The 20,864-nt window shown below is 40.1% G+C and overlaps 1 protein-coding gene across 4 annotated transcripts in view; it reads right to left on the bottom strand.

The window, feature by feature from the left end:
• The window catches only part of LOC102292361 (programmed cell death 1 ligand 1), a 16,292-nt gene extending 4,860 nt beyond the window's left edge, over positions 1-11,432 (bottom strand). The window contains exons 1-4 of one of the 4 annotated variants that reach the window (XM_042215112.1): positions 10,889-11,432; positions 9,259-9,371; positions 8,712-8,927; positions 6,767-8,473 (exon numbers count right to left, since the gene is read on the bottom strand). In XM_042215112.1, the coding sequence (XP_042071046.1) occupies positions 8,301-8,473; positions 8,712-8,927; positions 9,259-9,268 (399 nt within the window). In that variant the 5' untranslated portion in view covers positions 9,269-9,371; positions 10,889-11,432 and the 3' untranslated portion in view covers positions 6,767-8,300. Of the gene's footprint in view, positions 1-480; positions 738-6,766; positions 8,474-8,711; positions 8,928-9,258 lie in introns of those variants that run through there. The other 3 variants (XM_042215111.1, XM_042215113.1, XM_005949513.3) reach the window with 3 other exon arrangements.
• Between the last annotated feature and the right edge of the window lie 9,432 nt (positions 11,433-20,864).

Raw genomic sequence — 20,864 nt, 5'->3', positions numbered from 1 at the left:
CTATAACACAATGTTCCAAAAAAGGGGAACAAAATAAACTTTTGGTGGTAGCAAAAATGCATAACTTTTGCAATTAATTATCCAAAACGGGTCTAGTTTTATGCAGGTTATAGGAAATTATAGGTTATAGTAAAAGCTGTTTTTTAAAATACATGAATCACTTGTAAACATGCAGTCCATATAGTGTCCACCTCCTCCTGCACACCTTAAACTCCTCCCTCAGTGACAGCGCAGAGCAGCATCATTTCTCCGGACCTTGTCGTGTTAATGAAAAGAAATTGTTGGGAACTGAGCGCAGCACCCCGCCGTGCGTATTTCAGAATAACTGCAAATAAATCGGGTTGCGTGCTGAGTTTCCACAGCACAGGTTAAACAGACACTAATGACACAGATATTATAGGCTCAGTATTACGGACTTTTCAGAGTAATATAAAGTGAACTCTCATACTTCATGTTGCTTTAAAACAGCTTGAGTCTCACCTGCAGAGACCAGCAGGACGCAGACAGACAGTAAACTCCAGCAGAGACACGCAGACCTGCCAGCTCTCATTTCCGTGTTCGGACTTTTCCTTCTTCAGCTTTAAAAAAACTTTAAACTTCCTTATCGATAGATCCTGGGCGTGAGATTATCTGAGTTGTACTTTATTAAAAACATTAACATTTAATGTTGTTTAAATATCCGTGCGTCTTCCGCGTCTTCCGTGATCGTGTCAACGTAAGCAGGGGCGTGGAAGCGGTGGAGGAAGAGTAGGACTACCCAGGGCCCCTGAGGTGGGAGGGGCCTATCCAAACCTGAAACATTTTTTTTTTTTAGTTTGCATTTTTTTTTTGTTGCTTATTAATTAGTGTCATATTTAAATTTCATGAATAAATCAGTCAGGTGACTAAACTTTGATTCCTAACTAGCCGTGATAACACTAGCTGTGATGCCATTTCACCCCTTACAGATAAAAAAAATGGTTTAGTCCACCGTGCTGTGGGGCTTGCAGCAGCAGCTTATCTATATGAATGCTAGTGCACACAGTGAGTCATGTCTTTAAACAAGAAAGTAAACTGAAAGAACCAAAATAAACAAAGGAGCGAGAAAACAAACTGAGGACAGTCGACTGCTAACAAAACCCTGACTTTCAGCAGCCACAGTGCAAAAAGCTGTCAGAACTGCTGCCTCTCACTAAAATCAGTTGATTTCGTGCATCAGAATAAGTAAAAGTTTTGTTCTTTCAGGAAACTTTCATACTTCCTGTTCAGTTCTCATCCCGCCACTAAATTTAACCAACTCTGTCACGTTAAGAAAATGGTAAAAAAAAAAATCAGTGTAGCAGAAACATGTGAAAAAAAGTTTTGTTTCAGATATTTTAACTGTTACCCGGTTATCAAGGAACATTCCCACAACCTCAGTAACATCCCTACAAGACCCTCAGAATGCTGCAATCAAAACTTTTAGTCTTAATTAAACTTTTAACCTCACATGAACTTTATTTCATTTATTCTTGGTGACAGAAACCTGGCGATGACTCCAACCTCCTTGGAGCAGTTTCAACAGAGGCCGTTCCTTCCTGCTGCTGTCAGACTATTTAATTCAACCACGTGGTCAGACCCACACATCCTGAACCACAGTAAACACACCTCACTGCCAAGCGTCACTTTTTGTACACCACAACGTACATTTACTTACCTGTGCAGCTATAATACCTGTTAATATCCCACTAACATTACTGTTAATATGACTTTCCTTTTATATTTTTATCTCTGTTTCTACAATTCTTTTTATACGATTGCTCTGCTGTCTGCTGTATGTATGTATTCTGCTGCTGACAGCTTGGGATTCATAAAGTTTCTCTGATTCTGATTCTGAAATGATCATATTAAACGGTTTCTTCATAACTTCACAGTTACTTGTTTATAACATTTGTTATGATTGTGTGGTCAGGTGTTTATTCAGAGAGCAGCAGCAGAGCGAATGAGGCAGGTCTACAGATAAAGTGTAAAGATCACAGTTTCTCTTAAGTCACATGACTTCAACTGAAGTCTTTTACAGAAGTCATGTAATTCAAAAGTCCCTGCTATCTTTACACACAGGACCATTTGCACCATACTTAGAAAATTCTTTGTAAATGTCAGAAATGTGCTAATGTTTCCTCCCTCTGGTGTCAAAGGTCAACTTGGGCGACAGATGAAAGAGTTAGTAAGGATTTAAACAGGGTGAAGTCTCTTTGTGGACCAAATTGTTTGTGGAAATATAAAAAAAAAAAAAAAGAAGAAGAAGAAGAAATGTGGACTCAGACTCTTCTTTTATGCAATGCTGCCACTTTGAGGTATAATTTTTCTAATATTTCAAACTCAACTTTTCTGCAACAGCTTGGGGTTATGGCCTCTTCCTGTTCTAACAGTGCACAAAAGCAAGTTCCATAAAGACATGGATGATGGTGGATTAATGAGTTTGGAGTGAAAGAACTTGACTGGCCTGCACAGAGACCTGACCTCAACCCAACAGAACATCTTTGGGATCCATTTGAGTGCAGACTGTAAGTCAGGCCTTCTCATCCAACATCAGTGTCTGATATGACACTTCTGAAACATGATCGAATATTCCCATTAGCACTCCTAAACCTTGTGGAAATCCTACACAGACGTGCAGAAGCTGTTATTGCTGAAAATAGTGGGACAACATTATATTAAACCATATGGATTAAGAATGAGATGCCACTTAAGTTCATACGCAAGCAAATACTTTAAAATGTATCTGGCCTGTCTGGTCTGACAATGGATCTAATCTAGTTGGTACTAAGAAAGAGGCTAGGGGGAAATAGTTGACATCAGTAAAACACCATGTTTGAGGGGAGTAAGCTAAGGGTCACTGATTCCTCTTTTACATGGCAAACAGTAGGTGACAAAGGTCTCCAAATCCTGTTCAGTGAAGCTGAAGCAATCCTTAATAAATTGTCCAGCACTTCTATATCCTGTGAACTCTTTTGATGTAGAACCTTCTACACCAAAAACTATACTTTTATTCAACCCTCAACCTGTTTTCCCTCAGCTTTCCAAGGCTGGTGGAAACAAGTACAGTACCTGGCTTAAGTTACATAAAACCATTTCATCCTTGCCTTGTTGCTTTAATCTCACTCACTTTGATCTGTTCTTAAAACATTATGTTTATTTCATGTCTTATTGCGTGAAACAGTGCTGGATGTGTTTGATGGTAATGAGGTGTCTCAGGCTAAGGGCCAACTTGAACTGGCACTACAGAAAGCTGTAGAGATGCAATTCTGGAGACAAATCAACTAAATGACTTCTCTGCAGCTCAGTTCAGTCCAAACAAAAGTGGTTTAAATAACGGAGACATGTTGTTCTTTAGCTTTGAGTGGTGAAAAAATGTGGCAGGTGACAATGATGAGGAAGCGGAGGATTTTTTTGCCATTGTTTGTGGTTTTATGTACTCCAGATTCTCTTTGGTGGTGGATTATTAGTTTGTGAGCAACTCTTGACCAAAGCAAAACTGGCAAGGAGCTGCAAAGCCAATGTGAGCCTGATGATGACCGTGACTCTGCGAAGTTTAATAAAAGTAGATATACTCTGTACTCACTACACAGCAGGTCAGTAGGTAAACTATTAAACCCCTTTTATTGTTGTATGAAACTCAGAAATCCATAATCTCCGATTATTATCAGCCACAGCCAATTAGTGAGTGTGTAAAACAACACTGAGTGTTTGGAATCAAAATCAGCTTTATTGGCCAAGTGTGTACACATAAAAGAATAAAACAGTGCCAGAAAAGGTTATGTTGACCTTATAATGTAGCAACAGCAACAAATAAATTTATTTTGTTTTTCATTTTCATCATTTTAATTTGCTGCTCTGTGAGGTCACGACAAAAAGGTTGGAAACACAGTTTTTCCAGTTTGCAAGAAGACAAATCTTGTGCCTGTCAACATGAAATATGATTGATAATCATGAATATTTTCACTAACTCAGTCAGTAATTTTAGTGTATCTGTGGGGAAAAAAAGCTGAAAAACATCCCTCTGATTTATTTGAAGTGTAAGCAAAGGCACCACATTCAAGAAAAGGATGGTTGTTACATTTACAGTTTACTAACTTAGAATTTGAACAAAACAATTTAATGTTTCTATGCTCAACATAATTAAATCATGTGGGATCTGCATGAAATTCAACAACTTAATTTGATCTTGTGTCGATGACATGATACAGTCTAGTAAGAATAGTTTATTGCCTGGACTTATGAAATTCAGAAGATCACACGAGATTTCAAACCACAGGAAAATCACTGGGGTTATAAGAGGAAGACAACTATGTGTATGCTGTTGCTATTTATTGTGGTTTAACATGTCAAGGACAAAAACGTAAAGAAAATTCTGCATCAAGCCTTGTAACCACAGATTTCCTACTTTTGGGAAGTCAGGCTTGACAGCTTGGTGGCGCGGTGGTTACTTCACAGTAAGAAGGTCCTGGGTTCAAGTCTGCAATCCAGCTAGTTAGCAGTGGGTTCCCTCTGGGTACTCTGGTTTCCTCCAACAGTTAAAAGTCATGCAGTTATTGGGGTTAGGTTAATTAGGTTTCAGAGCTCAGCACAGCACAGAAACAGCTTTAGTGAAGGTTACAAATGATGTTTTTCTCTGTATGTATTATTGTAGAAAGAGAGGATATTTTTCACTATAAAGCTCCTTGAGGTGACTGTTGTTGTGATTTGGCGCTGTACTGTATAAACAGAACTGAATTTAATTGAATCAGAGAATCAGAATCAGAAAGGGTTTTATTGCCAAATGTTGAGCGGGTTTACAACATTGGGAAATTGCTGCGGTGCTTCAGTGCAAACATACTGTTATAAATACTGTTATAAATTAAGCTTAAATAGACATGAAAATAAAAATGAGAATAAGAATTAAAAGTGCTAAGTAGATAGATAGATAGATATATACATGATATATACATGAGTGCAGGTGGTGATCAGTGCCAAGTGTGAATGTTATTCCTCACAGTTCAAAGGTTTTCATCTCTTACTTCCTTTAAACATACCAATATTTCCTTTTTTTGATAATGAGCTAGTTCAAGAAATAATGTCTGTTTTATTAAACATCCTTTACTCAGAAATAGCAGCTGATGTGAGGAGTTTAGTGTTTCCAAAAGCTGTCTGATTACTGAAATAATTCTGTTTCCTCTCCACTTTCCTCACAGCTCGTCTGACTGTGAGTCCCAGCAGCTCTCAGTTCTTTGAAGGAGACTTTGTGCTTCTGATCTGTGAGGAGGACGACAGCTCTGCTGGATGGACTCTGAGGAGAAACACAAGCAAACAGAGGACTCAGTGTGGAGATGGGTGGGCAAGATCAGCTAATTCTTCCTGTTATATCAGGAGCCTCTTGGCATTTGACAGTGGAGTTTACTGGTGTGAGTCCAGAGAGGGTCCCATCAGTAACATGGTTAACCTGACAGTCACTGGTAAGCTGAGTGTGTGGAGTTAGTGTTGATGAAGCTGTGTGTAAATGGATGAAATGCTGTAGTTTGTCTCTGTGTTGAGGTGGATCAGTGATCCTGCAGAGTCCTGTCCTCCCTGTGATGGAGGGAGATGACGTCACTCTGCTCTGTAAAACAAAGACCACTCCCTCCAACCTCCCAGCTGCTTTCTATAAAGATGGCTCCCTCATCAGGAAGCAGCCTACAGGTCACATGACCATCCAGCATGTTTCCAGGTCTGATGAAGGCCTCTACAAGTGTGACATCAGCGGTCATGGAGAGTCTCCATCCAGCTGGATCACTGTCACAGGTGAGGAGCTTCACTCTGATTTCACCTCTTATTTCATCCACATATTCATCTGAACAGGAGCGATTCTCTCTGCAGGTACACCTACAACCACAGCTACTGTGCGAGCCACCACGGAAACAGTGCCCCCTTCCTCAGCTCCACTCCCTGATTGCAGCTCCATCCAGCTTGCATTCAGAGTGGTCCTCCACCTGCTGGTGTTTTGTCCATACTTTATCTCCACTGTCCTCATGGTGTCTTTGTATCGATGCAGAACCAAAGGTAACACTGAATCATTGACTCATCACTCAGTGTGCTAATAATGAACTAGTCTCCCTGTGTAAACTAGTCTTTCTACATATTTACAGGAAATTCCCTTTGTGCTTCTCATAATGATGAGAATAATGATGTCATCACTGATGTCACCACAGAGCATCACCTCTGAATCGCCTCTTTTATGTCTCAGTGATTTCTGCAAACTTTATATCAGTAATAAATAAAGCTGTGCATTTATTGTCATTTCTACAAAGAGGTCTTCTGTCATCTGAGTGTTAGAGATGATTTATTTCTAGTAACTTTTGTTTTTCAAAGTAGGAGTCTAGAAAGAGTCTCACTGTGAAAGACTGAACAGCTGATTGTCTTTGTTTTAAAACTGACTTCACAGCTAAAACATATTTAAAAACAATATTACTGTAAAAGTAGAACAGTGAAAGTTTATCATCTCGTCCATATCTGATCACCAAACCTGCTGCCTTTCATCCACCCTCCACTGTGCTCCGCCTCAGTGGTCAACTTCACCTCCTCAGCTCTCCTGCTCAGACCTGAACCTGGATTTCATTCTTTATTTGCTCAGATCAGTTCTCCACACTGTGGACTCTCTGCTCAGGTCCACTTCCCAGCTGCTCTGCACAGCCAGTGTCACGGTCCTGGCTCGGTGACCCAATGTTTTGATGTTTGTATCATTATTGATCTTTATTTTCCTCATTGTTTAGTCTGTTAGTGTTTTGGTTTCTATTTTGGATTTCTAGTTCTTAGGTTTTGGTTCCTCTGCTTCTCATGTCACTCCTGTCCTTGTACTCCGTGTTCTCTTTGTTCAGTTTGTAGTCCGTGCCTCTGCTGTGGGTTCATGTTTTACTTTGATGAAGAAGCAGGCATTGGTGTGATTTGGTCTGTAAGGCAGGGTTAGGAGAGGTGTGCTCACATGTTGGTGCCATACTCTACATTCTTCAGCTGTAAATAAACACTGATTAGTGCATTGGAGAGCACAGCAAACATCTGGCACTTTAATTAAACTCGAATGACTGGAGGGCAAAGGACCCAGTATAGCTTTTGCCCTCGAGGTGGGCGTATCCCAGTAGCTCTAACATCACGTAAAATTTATGAATATCAGTGAGTCTGTGGGTGTGGGCAGGATTAAACACAAATATTGCAGGAGCTGGATTAGAAATACTCACACATAGGTTAGTTCAAAGTAGAGCCCTAAGTTAAATTTCTCTTTAGTTCTGATCTCACTGCTGAGCTGCACCACAAACTAAATTAATTAAACATTTCTATGTATCCTCTCCACTTCCTCCCAGCTCATCTGACTGTGAGTCCCAGCAGTTTGCAGTTCTTTAAAGGAATTACTGGCATTAATTGGCTGAGGTAATGCCAATGACATCGAAATGCAGCTGATTGAACTGAAAAGCTCGACTCTGTGGGGTCAAAGTTTGCAGATTTTGATTTGATTGTAATTTTTCCACTTTGTATAACCACATTTTGATGTTTGATTCACGACTAGCAGAAGTTTGAAGCAGATCGAGTCCAAAGTGACTTTTCGGTAGAGAGGGTTGAGTTGATTTAACTCCTCTCTGTATTAAAAATGATTGAAACCATCAAATAAGTAACATTTTAAAATGAAAAGAACCAGTACAGGCATGACACTTTGATTCCAGCTTCAGTTTTATTCAGGTGATATCCACAGGGCACTTTAACTTTATAGTAGAAACATTAGAATCACAAACTCCCAGATTTCTGATGAAATACATTTCATTTTTAAAATAGAATAAAAATAAATCCTACATTTCACTATTACTAATGAAGTCTGCAATAGAAATAAATATATTAAAAACTGTGTGCAATAACAAAGTTAAGAAGTGTGCACAGTGCTTAATGCTTAGAAACCTCTCTGATATAAACACGAGTGTTTTATCTGTTTAAAGTGAAGCAGCAGGTATTTCCCCTCCCCTATTTGTAGTTTATCATTAACAAGTAAAAGTAACAACTTTCTCTTTTCAAATGAATATGAAGACTTCCAGTAAAGCATGATTTTTGTGAACAGACAGTGAGTAACTAAAAGCACAACTTTGACTCTGGACATTTTTTTCCACTTAAAATAAATAAATAAATTAATTAATTAATTAATTAATGGATGTTTAAACATGAAACCTGAAAATCTTTGCGGCCACCTCAGATCAGCTGGAAAAAACTGAAACATTTCAAACAGACTCAAGTTCAACTGCAGCCTGATATGAACCCTGCATCTGTTGTTTTAAGTTTTCTGTACCTCAAAAAAACAACAACAACACCATCACCACCACCAACAAAACAACCAAAGACATTTTCAAAGGCAGCTCCGAAAACATCACCAACACCCCCACCACACACACCACCGCCATGAACTCCCTAAACAAAAACTTCATTCCAACAGATCCATCCTCTGTGTGTCCTCCTGTCTGACCTGCAGGTGAGAAACAGGTGTGAGGTGTCAGCTGTCAGGTAGGTGATGAGTGAAGAACAGAACAGAATCCATTTCCTCTTCAAACTGCTGTCAGACATTATCTACTGCACTCTGATCACATCACTCAGACCAGCTGCTTTCTACAAAGTCTCATCAACAACATCTTTAGAAACAAACATCAACAACCAGGAAGCAGCTTCACCTCTGATCACACACACACTCAACTCTACTCACTCACCTGGAGGATCAACAACACTCAGGTTGATGATGTTCCCCTGCTGCAGATCCACCCGGTTCTTAAACCCGATGACAGAGTCAAAGTGTCCAGCCCGGTACAAAACCACGTATTTATAGCCCAGGTCAGCTCTTGTCCACTCTACAGCTAGGATGGAGCGGTCATTTGGAGGCTGACATGGCAGAGTGACGACGGGTCCAGCGGTGATGATTTTGTGCTCTGAAAGACGAAACAACACAGAGGTTAGAGAATTTACAAAAGGTATGTTTATCTGGTACACTTCTAAAATCTGTAAGTACATTTTTGGTTAATAATGCAGCAAGATATTGTTGGCTCTCTCTGTCTGGACGCATTTATTTAAGGGTATAAACTCACACTGTCATTGTCATGTGGTTACCACACACACACACACGAAATAGATTCAGCCTCGCCACACTCGTCTATTTGACTCCTCATTTTCAGTGAGCCAGCAGATATCACACAAGTTACAGTACAAGTGCATAAGTGCTAACAATATCTCATTGTTTTACAAAAATCCCAAATTACTCACCCTCCTTCATGTTTCACACCCACCATGGGCCTCAATACCCAAATCCCAAGTCCTAGCGTTGCAGTCATCCTCCTGTTCGTTCTCCTTCCACTCTGGAGCACCACTTTTTTTTGCTTGATAAATCCATAGATTTTTTTTAAAAAAAACCTTCAAAATGAAAATATTTTTCTTCTTCTTAGTGTGTCCTTGATACTCCTTTTCCTCAGAAACTGGCTGAAAAGCTAATTTTTGCACAGTTGCACAGAATGAAGTGATATATTTTCAAAAAACTTTTCAAAAGTGCCTTTTTAATCAGTGGAGTGTAAACTCCCTAAGTAAATATTGCAGTTTGATATTTGGACATATCAGTGGAACTCCCGTGGCGCCTAGTTTACCGTAACTCTGTGAATAAGAGCATCCAGTGTGACGTAGAAGAGGCGTCCTTCCAACTTGTCGGGCGTGAGCGATTTAATACAGTATAACGCATCATATCTAATACACAACTCAGCTGATACTACAGCCGTTAAATGGAAGAGTCGCATTATCTCCATTCACGCCAATGGATCAGTCTTTTGTTGTTATAGCAATGGCAGACTGAGCACAAGAGAGAGGGTTTTATTATTGAGTTCAAAATTTTTCTTATGTACCTATTTTTAGTCATATCAACTTTAACAGCAGGAAATTAACTAAGTACATATTTATTTTCTCTCTTTTTTTGCCATATTTTTAAAGTAACCTATATTTTACAAAAGCATAATAAGACTGGAAATTCTGTTGTTGGTGTGTAAGCCCAGTGTTTTTAGGGGTCCCTATATGGCCACCCCTATGAAAATTTCTGGAGGCGCCCCTGCTTGCAAACATATTTGTGCCTGCCTTTTTTCAGCCAATTAAAACATCTTTACAGAATTAAAAAGAGGTTATATATTGGCCCACTTGAAAGGTATTTTTATGTCTATTAAAGTTTTTAGCAGAAATTGATAGCAGCTTCTCCCTTTTGACAGGAACATTGTTTGTGGCTCAATATGTTTGACAAGTAAGCACCGCAGGGAACGATCTGAAGTCTCCGTGTTTAAACTCACGACTCTTCCATTCAAAGGCTTCCAAACTTACGACCAACGCGCCATCTACGATGACGTGACCACAACTTTGAGATTTTGGAACATTTTTCCAACCAATAAAAGGCACCGAATACTCAATCACACATAGAGGTTTGCACAGTCAGCGGAGTGATTTGTTTTGTTCGCTTCGGCGCCGAGGCGAAATCTCACCGGCGAAAGTGGACGCGGTGGCGACGACAACGAGCATCAGAATCCAGCAGGGCCACGAAAACGTTAGAACAGCCATTTGCGCTTAACCTAAAACAGCAAAGAATGAGGAGGGAATAGACGCAGGATTAAAGTCACGGAGTCCAGTTAGTTTACGTTGCACAGTAGAGATTTACTCAAATATCCGTTTGTTTACCGTCGTTTTAAACTACGGCAGAAAATGATGTGACGTTGCTGTATCAGCTCGTACCGTGAACCAGTTAAAACGTTAGCGCTTTACAGATTATTAACGGTAACTAAACAGCGACGGTCACGTTCAATGTGTCAGTAAAAACAGAGCAGCCGGTGAACGTTTATCTTTTAAAGGTTTTCCGTCAGTTACTCACGAGCTCTCAGCCAGGTACCGCCAACACGACCACGGTGGAAACTACTCTGAATGAGCGCGCCGGTTCCGGTGAAGCTTCTTTACCGGCTCCAGAACTTTCTGGAGTTTTCCGGACCAGCGGAGGAGCCGAGACTGCTGCCAGATACATTAACCGACATTTGTTTATTCGTTTAGATTTTTATGTTGCGATTTTACATTAAAGTAAACATGGTTCGTTTAAATAGCTGATTGATGGCGCTCTTTTTTTCAATAAAAAAACTAATCACACGGAAATCATTCAGCCAATCTGTGGGCGGTTCCCGTTCATATAGGAAGTAAACAAACCGCTGTTTTTTTTTCTCTCTCTTCAAACCTTACTTATAAAACACGCCCCCTCCCCTATTTGTAGTTTATCGTTAACAGATACAGAGTGGAAAGAAATGATATAATTCGGATTGTCTACACTGGAAGGAACTACTTCCTCTTCCGTCTTTAATAGTCATGTGCGAAATATGGCTTTATAAATGTGTCGCTGCCCCTTGGTGCACACACTCACAACAATGGCTGTGTGTAAATGGAGTCATTGGCGGATGTACTTTACCTCCACTAACAGCCAAGACGCGGTTTGTGGTAAATGTGGCAAGATAGTGAGGTGTTGTGGTAACACCACTAAAATCGTCAAACACCTCAGAGTAAATCACATTGTTTATGTTTATGTTGAGATGAACTGAAGAGGAGGGGTGGACAGGGTCAGGTGCTGCTAGGGTGAGACAGACGTCTCTCGCGGAGTCCTTAAGTGCAGGCAAGGCGTTCAAAAAAGCTTTTTTGTTTCTATGTGATAATTCTGCATTATTAAGTGATAAGAACAAGTAACCTGACGTCCTGTAATCATTATGAGGTATCGGATCAGTATCGCCTGAATTTTATTTGGTATCCGATTGGAAAGGAAATCAGTGGTATTGCACATAACTACTAATCAGAAAGTGTCACGGACACACAAAAACACATGAAAATCCCACCAGGTTATCAGTTAGTGGTGATCACATCCCTGATTTATAACCATTTATGTTTCAGATACAATAAGAAGTGACTTTATAGCAGCTCATCTAAAGTGTGATTGCCAGTTTGATGTCACAGTTTATTTACGTTTTGACAGCAGGAGTAAAATCTGGCTCATTTCTCACAGGGAGACACAAGTAGTTTCTATTGATCTGCAAACCTATTATTAAAATCAATCCTTTCAATAATGTAGCTCAGATTCTTTTTTATTTATGATGAAAAAACTGCAAAACACACCCCTCTGAGCAACCACTGAGGTTCTGCTTTTTGTATTTGTAGAGTTTTGGGGGAAAAGGGAATGCTGACACCAAGTCAAACACAAGGAGGAAGAAGAGGAGAAGGAGGAAGGTTTTTGCGTTAGCTGATCTCAGAGCTGGTCTGATATCATTGAGCAGCAGGATGGAGGAAACGTCTCTGCTGTGTCTGCTCTGTAAGCTCACTCTGTGTTTTTCATGCCTCTGCTGTCTTGTTGAATGTGAAACTCTGAACTAACCTGAGTTTAATTTCTCTTTAGTTCTGATCTCACTGCTGAGCTGCACCACAAACCAAGGTCAGTAACCTTCTTCTGTCACACTGTAAACCTGACTCACTCTTCCAAGACACATTTAGTAAGAACCAGTTGCAGCTAACTGCAGACTAAATAATGTCAGTGTTATCTCATTTCTCCTGATAATCTAAATGATTTAATGTCCTACTTCAATCAAATATACCAACAAGTCACACTTTTTGACAATCAGTCTTGTTTAAGAAATTATTTCTGCTTCATTAAACATCCAGTACAAGGATTGCTGATGTGAGCAGTTCAGTCAATCTTGATGTATCTTCTTCCTCACAGCTCGTCTGACTGTGAGTCCCAGCAGCTCTCAGTTCTTTAGAGGAGACTTTGTGTCTCTGAGCTGTGAGGAGGACGACAGCTCTGCTGGATGGACTCTGAGGAGAAACACCAGCAAACAACAGAGGACTCAGTGTGGAGATGGGTGGGGAAGATTGGTTGGTTATTTCTGTAACATCACACTTTACCTATCAGACAGAGAGGGTCCCATCAGTAACATGGTTAACCTGACAGTCACTGGTAAGCTGAGTGTGTGGAGTTAGTGTTGATGAAGCTGTGTGTAAATGGATGAAATGCTGTAGTTTGTCTCTGTGTTGAGGTGGATCAGTGATCCTGCAGGGTCCTGTCCTCCCTGTGATGGAGGGAGATGACGTCACTCTGCTCTGTAAAACAAAGACCACTCGTTATTAATTGTAGATAAAAACCAAACATTAGTGCTCAGAGGAGGATGGCCAACATATTCTGTGTGTCTTCCAGGAATGGCACTATTTTATAATCAATAAAACAGTTTTGTCAATGTCTTACTGCATTTTGTATAAGTTCATACTCAAGTTGTAAAAAGCAAAACACTAAAACTATCCTATTACACTTGTATGCAAAAAATACACTGCACCCAAACTATTTCACAGTTCATTAATACTGATCTTTTTATTTAGCGAGGCTCCAAATGCTTTCAGTGAGAAATAACTACACAGGTCTCGCATGCCACAGCCACTGTGCAAAGGAAGTCAAACTCATGCCACATCCTGTTTTATTTTGATAAAATAAAATGTTTCCTTTTTACCTTTTTCTCTTTTCTTTTTTTTTATATTTTCCAATATCTGTAAATTCCTGATCATGTAAGTAAGACTGGACCTCTGAATCATTTTTCCATCTTCTCATCCTGAATCAGCACAAACAGGCTGTATCCCAATTCAGGGTCTGCAGCCTTAAAGGCCGCATTTTAAGGCCGATTACGTCACAGCGACACGACAAAGGCTGTCCCAATTCAAAGGCTGCTCGAAATGCAGCCCTCAGATGCGTCCTTCATTTCCCTGAATTTTAAGGATGTGGCGGTGTAGACTTCGTGGCCCAACATATCCCAGAATGCACAGCGCGGCGGTGGGTGTGGATAATTTTGCCGAAAAAAAACATCGGATGAGGGGCGCCCGAAGAGTAAACTTTAAGTAAGTACTGAATATTATGTCACTTATTTATGTGCAAATGTTTAATAACGAAGAACATTAAACATTACTGTTGGCCACATGTCGGCAAAGTTATGTGACATTAGTGACGTTTGTACTAACTTGGTTTTAAAGCCTTTACTTTAAAATATACGCCGTTCAATAGCTGAGCTTAATCTTACAGAGAATGATCAAAGCTCATGTAGAAACAAACAAACAAATGAACAAAAGATTTTCTCCTTCATTTCTGTCAAACAAAGCTGTATGACACGTTTCCAGCTGTTAGTATCATGGTTGCTAGGCAACCTGGGCAGCACACCGAAGGCTAGACCGTCCCATTTCACAAGCTTCGCACTTCCGGCCTTAGCGGTCTTTGAGTACACGGCCCTTGTGGACCGTTAAGGCTGCGTACTTTAAGGCTGCAGACCCTGAATTGGGATACAGCCACAGACTTTAAAAAGTCAGTGATGTTGTAAATGACCTTATTTCTCATGTAAACTCTGCTTCCATCTACTGACAATACTGATGTATTACAGCAGAACTGTGTTTTCACTCACTCTTGGACTATGGGACACATTTATTTGATAAAAAAAAAAAAAGACTCTTACAACCTTATATTTTGACACTAACTGGGACCACATCCCAAAAGCTGATTCTGCTCATCTAGATGTAGCGTTTTCAGTGGGGAAAACGTTTCGTCACTCATCCAAGTGACTTCTTCAGTCTCAGCTGACTGCAGGATTCCCCAACCTTATAAACAGTACATTTGCATAATGACTGAAACAAGCCCACTGAAGGAAGGAACAATGGGCTGGGAGGTCCTTTCCTTAATAATTAATATCAATTCTCATGACCATTAATCAACAACAGAATATTTTATTATTTTATTTTAGATTTTAAAAATATAACACAAAAACAAACAGGCTCAGATGTGTTACAGAAAAAAACAATTCAAACAAACATGCGCATCACAAAACACCACAGGATAGAATACTAAAAGCTGGAGTTGATGAGATATTACAAATCTGGGTCGAGTTTATCCATTGATGAAAGCCCATTGAACAAAGACCAGTGATCAATGGCCATGAGTTGAACTGAATGTTACTGATCTCTTCCTTGTTGATGCGTTTATAGTTTAACACTGAGACATTGAAATCAGGCGAGGAATTCCCCCTCTCGGTCATAACTAATGGATTGACTGGACTAACACAGACTCCAAGTTCAGTGTGTTTATTTACAGTGAAGTAACAACAGAAGGATTTTTTTTTTCCGGTTCAATTCAATTTATTTATACAGCGCCAAATCACAACAACAGTCACCTCAAGGCGCTTTATATTGTAAGGTAGACCCTACAATAATACATACAGAGAAAACCCAACAATCATATGACCCCCTATGAGCAAGCACTTTGGCAACAGCGGGAAGGAAAAACTCCCTTTTAACCCTCCGGCAGAACCAGGCTCAGGGAGGGGCGGCCATCTGCTGCGACCGGTTGGGGTGAGAGAAGGAAGACAGGATAAAGACATGCTGTGGAAGAGAGACAGAGATTAATAACAGATATGATTCGATGCAGAGAGGTCTGTTAATACATAGTGAGTGAGAAAGGCGACTGGAAAGGAAAAACTCAATGCATCATGGGAATCCCCCGGCAGCCTACGTCTTTTGCTGCATAACTAAGGGAGGATTCAGGGTCACCTGGTCCAGCCCTAACTATATGCTTTAGCAAAAAGGAAAGTTTTAAGCCTAATCTTAAAAGTAGAAATAAATTCCAGTTAGTGAATCCAAAGCTTCAGTTCAGGTAGGTCCACAGAATCTCTCTCCACAGGAATTCTCTCTCTCTCCCAATTTCCTGCACAGAGAACAAGAAGAGGTAAGACAAGGTCAATGAGCCAAAGGTTCAGACTGAAAGAGCCAACTTTCCTAACTGTTTGAGTCTAATAATCAAGCTTCTGATGAAATCCCTCCTCCATCTTAAGTTGTGGGCAGCTGATCAGAGCTTTACCAGTATGTGAGTTAATGAACCCAGGTGTGCAGAGCTGAAGCACGAGAAGCAGAGGAAGAACCTGCCCTTTGAACACAGGGTGTGGTTAATTTAGTCACACTCTCTATGAGCCAGGAGGATGGGAGGGCCATTACACAGCCTCTTAATATGCTGGTTAGATAAGGTAGAGTGCAACGTTATTCAAGTGTAGTCCATGAAGGGAGATGAGTGAATTCATTTAAACAGGCACCTTACCAAATGTTCAAAAATGACAAATTCAAAGTTATTCACCCACCGAAGGATGAATGAACAGAATGAAATGTAGGACAAAAGAAGGCCATTCTGTCATTTGTTTTTAGAAGCCACCCATCTCACATCAGCTTTTTAAAGTTTTCTCCAATCACTTCTCAGAAACAGATCAAACTCCAGTCCTCAAGGGCTGAAACTTTTAAATGTGTCATTGTTGCAATAAAGCTAAATAAGCTGAATTAGCAAGACTTTAGAACTTGACTGTGGCAATGTATTGAAGTGGCTATTCAGCCATTTGATTCATGTTATTTGCACTATGAATGAACATTGTGCAATAAGAGTAATTAAATAAGTACACTTTTCCAAACACTTACTTACATTTATTTAAATTTACTTGAGTAGGGTTAGATTGCTGCACCGCAGCAATTTCCTAATGTTGTAAACCCGCTCAACATTTGGCAATAAAACCCTTTCCGATTCTGATTCTGATGTCGCCATCTCAGTATTCAGTCAAGTTCTATAAAGTCTTGCCCTCAGGGTCTGGAGTTTGACATCCCTACTCTAAGGCTACGTTCCACTCAGCTACACTGGCAGGGCTAGGGGCCAGGACTCTCCTCTTCGTGTTTTTGGGGGATGTTGCTGCAGTATCCTGCAGGTTTTAGATCTCACCCTGGGTCACCACACCTGAATCAAATGATTAGTTCATTACCAGGCCTCTGGAGAACTTCAAGACATGTTGAGGAGCTAATTTAGCCATTTAAAACAGCTGTGATGGATCAAGGACACATCTAAAACCTGCAGGACACCGGCTCTCGAGGCCTGGAGTTCCCTACCCCTGGTTCAGAGAGATTCAGATCAACATAATGAACCCTCACTTTACAATATCACAGGCTTTACTGTGATATATGAAACACGTGCAGAGTCTCAGCCCATCCTACCTGCTTCGTGTCACAGAAAATGATTTCTAACAATAATAATTACTAATTTAAGAAAATACTTTTTCGATTAAATTGATTGACAGTGCTCACACATGTTCACTACAGTTCTTGTTTTGAACCACTAGATGTCAATAAACCTTCATTTTTATGGTGTGAAGAATGAAACTATTTATATTCCTGATGTTTCACAGTTTAACATTTTTTCATATTTCAGACTTTCTGCAAGTATTTCACGATAAAAAAAAATCTTTTCATACTTTTTTCAATTTGAAGGGCTAAAACACTTTCCATGTGAAATGATTCAGAAAAGTCTGTTTTAGCCATAAAAAGAAAACAGAATTATTATACTATTATTCAACTTCTATGGATTTCTCATTCATTATTCTGCCATAGCTCAGCCTAGTAGTATTCACCTGTAGTAATAACTTATTGATTTATAAATAATCTATATTCATTTAAATTTTATTAATGCAGAGCCAAATCACTACAACAGTTGCCTCAAGGTGCTTTATGTTGTAAAGTAAAGACTGAACAATAATACAACCCAGCCCAACCCCCTGTGAGCAAGCACTTGGCAACAGTGGGAAGGAAAAACTACCTTTTAACAGGAAGAAATACCTGACAGAATCACACTCAGTGGCAGCTATTTCGTGTGACTGGTTGGGTGTGAGGGGAGGGAGACAGGACAAAGACGCACAGTTATTAGATGCTGCTCCAGCCAGTCAGAGAATCCCCCGCCACCCCGTCCTCTCCTCCCTGTGCAGCAAGCAGCAGGCGAACCTCGCAAATGGAGGGCGCCCTTACTCCCAGCAAATGGGCGGCAGAAAACCGATCGGTGCCTATGCCATTCCCAATATGCGCTGGCATGACATCGGGCAGGATGAGTACAGCAATTTTGTTACGCAGTGAGGGGTGCAGTGATACACATGCAGACAGCAACTTTTCAAAATGGCCCCCAATCCATTTCCTGCTCCCTTTAAATACTCTAAAGACACACCTTCTTAATGCACACTGGCCTATAAAAGAGCTGCAATTGAGGCAGGCTTCCTCTTTACTGGGAAAACAAGATGGCCACCACAAAGGTAACCTGCAACGTCCTGTAAAGAATACACAGCCTTCCAAATTCCAGGAATGGGCTTATTTCAGTACACCGTGTTGCCCTTTGGTCTTCATGGGGCACCTGCAACTTTTCAAAGGTTGATGGACATTATCCTTAATGGTTGTTCAAAGTTTGCAGCTGCCTACCTGGATGATGTGGTGATTTACAGTGAGTCTTGGGAGGAACACCTGCAGCATCTAAAGGTTGTGTTGGCAAAGATCCAGGAGGCTGGTTTGACTCTGAATGTGAGCAAGTGTGCCTGGGCACAAGAAGAGGTGAGGTATCTAGGATACATTGTTGGCCATGGACAAATAAAGCCACAAGTTGAAAAGGTAAAGGCTATACAAACAATTCCCAGACCTAAAACCAAAAAGCAAGTGAGGTCGTTTCTGGGCTTGGTTGGCTGGTATCGGAGGTTTATTCCCCATTTCTCAACCTTGGCAGCCCCTCTTACAGATCTCACGAGAAAACATGCTTCTAAAGTGATGTGGAATGACGACTGTGAACATGCCTTCCAATGTTTAAAGAGACAGATTTCTGAAGCCCCTGTTTTGCAAAGCCCGGATTTTTCCAAACCATTTGTTGTACAGGTAGATGCCTCTAATGTTGGACTTGGAGCAGTGCTGGCTCAAGGAGAAGCTGGTGAAGAAAAACCTGTGCTTTTCTTAAGTAAGAAGCTATTTGACAGGGAAAAAAACTATTCTACAGTAGAGAAAGAAGGACTGGCAATTAAGTGGGCAATTGATTCGTTGAAATATTATCTCCTTGGAAGAGAATTTATTCTTCAGACGGATCACCGATCCCTGGTGTGGATGCACTCCAAGCAACATCAGAATGCGAGGATACTGCGCTGGTGCCTAGCCCTCCAGCCATACCAGTTCACCGTCCAGCATTGTCCGGGTAAGAACAATCTTATTGCTGACTATCTTTCCCGTTTGCCGGAGATGTGTCGACCAGAAGGGGGGGCGGGGGGGGGGGGGGGGGGGGGGGGGGGTAGTGAGTAATGTTGGGAAGCATTTGAGTAACAAAGTGTTGCAGGTTACCTTTGTGGTGGCCATCTTGTTTTCCCAGTAAAGAGGAAGCCTGCCTCAATTGCAGCTCTTTTATAGGCCAGTCTGTATTAAGAAGGTGTGTCTTTAGAGTATTTAAGGGAGAGGAAAATGGATTGGGGGATTTTGAATAAGTTGCATGTTGCAATGTATATGATTGGTAAAAAATTGCTGTACTCATCCTGCCGATGTCATGCCAGCGCTATTGGGAATGGATAGGCACGATGGTTTTCTGCGATTTGCTGGAGTAAGGGAGACCCTCATTTAGGAGGTTCGACCTGCTGTTGCTGCAAGGGAGGAGAAGGAGGGGTGGCGGGGATTATATGACCGAGGGAGAATTAATAACTGTGCGTCTTTGTTGTCTACACCTTACCTACAAACCAGTAACAGAAATAGCTAGACTGAGTTTGATTCTGTACAGGATTTTTCCTGTTAAAAGTAGTTTTTCTTACCAACGTTGACAAGTGATTTCTCACAGGGGTTGGCTGGGTTGTATTATTGTTTACAGGTACTTTACATTCTAATACAAAAACTTGAGGCAACTGTTGATAGTGATTTGGCATCTGAACATTATAAAATTTAATGAATATAGATTATTTATAATAACAATAAGTATATTACTACAGGTGATACTTAGGTGAGCTATGGCAGATAAGAATGAGAAATCCATAGAAGTTGAATATAGTATAATATTCTGTTTTTTGTATGAAGAACATGAAATACAAAAGACAAATGAAATATACATGGAAGTTGTATTTAGAAACCTTCAAATTGAAAAAATATGAAAAGATTTTTTTTTATCCGTGATACTTGCAGAAGTTGAAAGATGAAAAAATGTTAAATGTGAAACATCAGGAATATATAGTTAATTTTACACCATAAAAATGAAGGTTTATTGAATCTAGTGTTAAAAAAGAACTGTAGGAAATTGTGAGCATGTCATATCATTTAATCGAAAAGTTATTTTACTTAAATTAGTAATTATTATTGTTAGGAAATATTTTCTGTGAAGAAAGGTAGGATGGGCTGAGATCTGCAGTGTTTCTATATATACAGTAAATGTGATATTGTAAAGTGAGGGTTCATTATGTTGATCTGAATCTTTTAAAACAGGGGTAAGGGAATCAGAGTGAGAAGCGGTGTCCTGCAGGTTTTAGATGTGTCTTGACATCACAGGCTGTTTTAAATGGCTAAATTAGTCCTCAAATGTATTGAAGTTATACCAGAGGATGGTAATGAATAATCATTTGATTAGGTTGGTGACCAGGGTGGATACTACAAACTGAAGGATATGAGACAACATACAAACCCAAAAACACGAAGAGGAGAGTCCTGGCTCTAGACCTGAAGTGTAGCTGAGTGGAACGTAGCTTGAGAGTGGGATGTAAAATACCAGACCCTGAGGGCAAGATTTATAGAACTTGACTGAATATGAGATGGCGACATAAGAATTAGAATCGGAAAGGGTTTTATTGCCAAATTTAGGGGTTTCAATTAGGAAATTGATGGGTGGAATATAACTACTAAGTAATTTAAATAATGTAAGTAGTTTGGAAAAGTGTACTTATTTAATTACTCTTAGCACAATGTTTTATAGTGAAAATAAATGTAATGGTGAATGATATAAA

This window comes from Haplochromis burtoni, unplaced genomic scaffold (genome assembly GCF_018398535.1).
Source record: "Haplochromis burtoni strain Fernald_Lab_line unplaced genomic scaffold, NCSU_Asbu1 Contig_660, whole genome shotgun sequence".
Classification (NCBI taxonomy): Eukaryota; Metazoa; Chordata; class Actinopteri; order Cichliformes; family Cichlidae; genus Haplochromis; species Haplochromis burtoni.
This window is presented reverse-complemented; position numbering and strand designations above follow the sequence as displayed.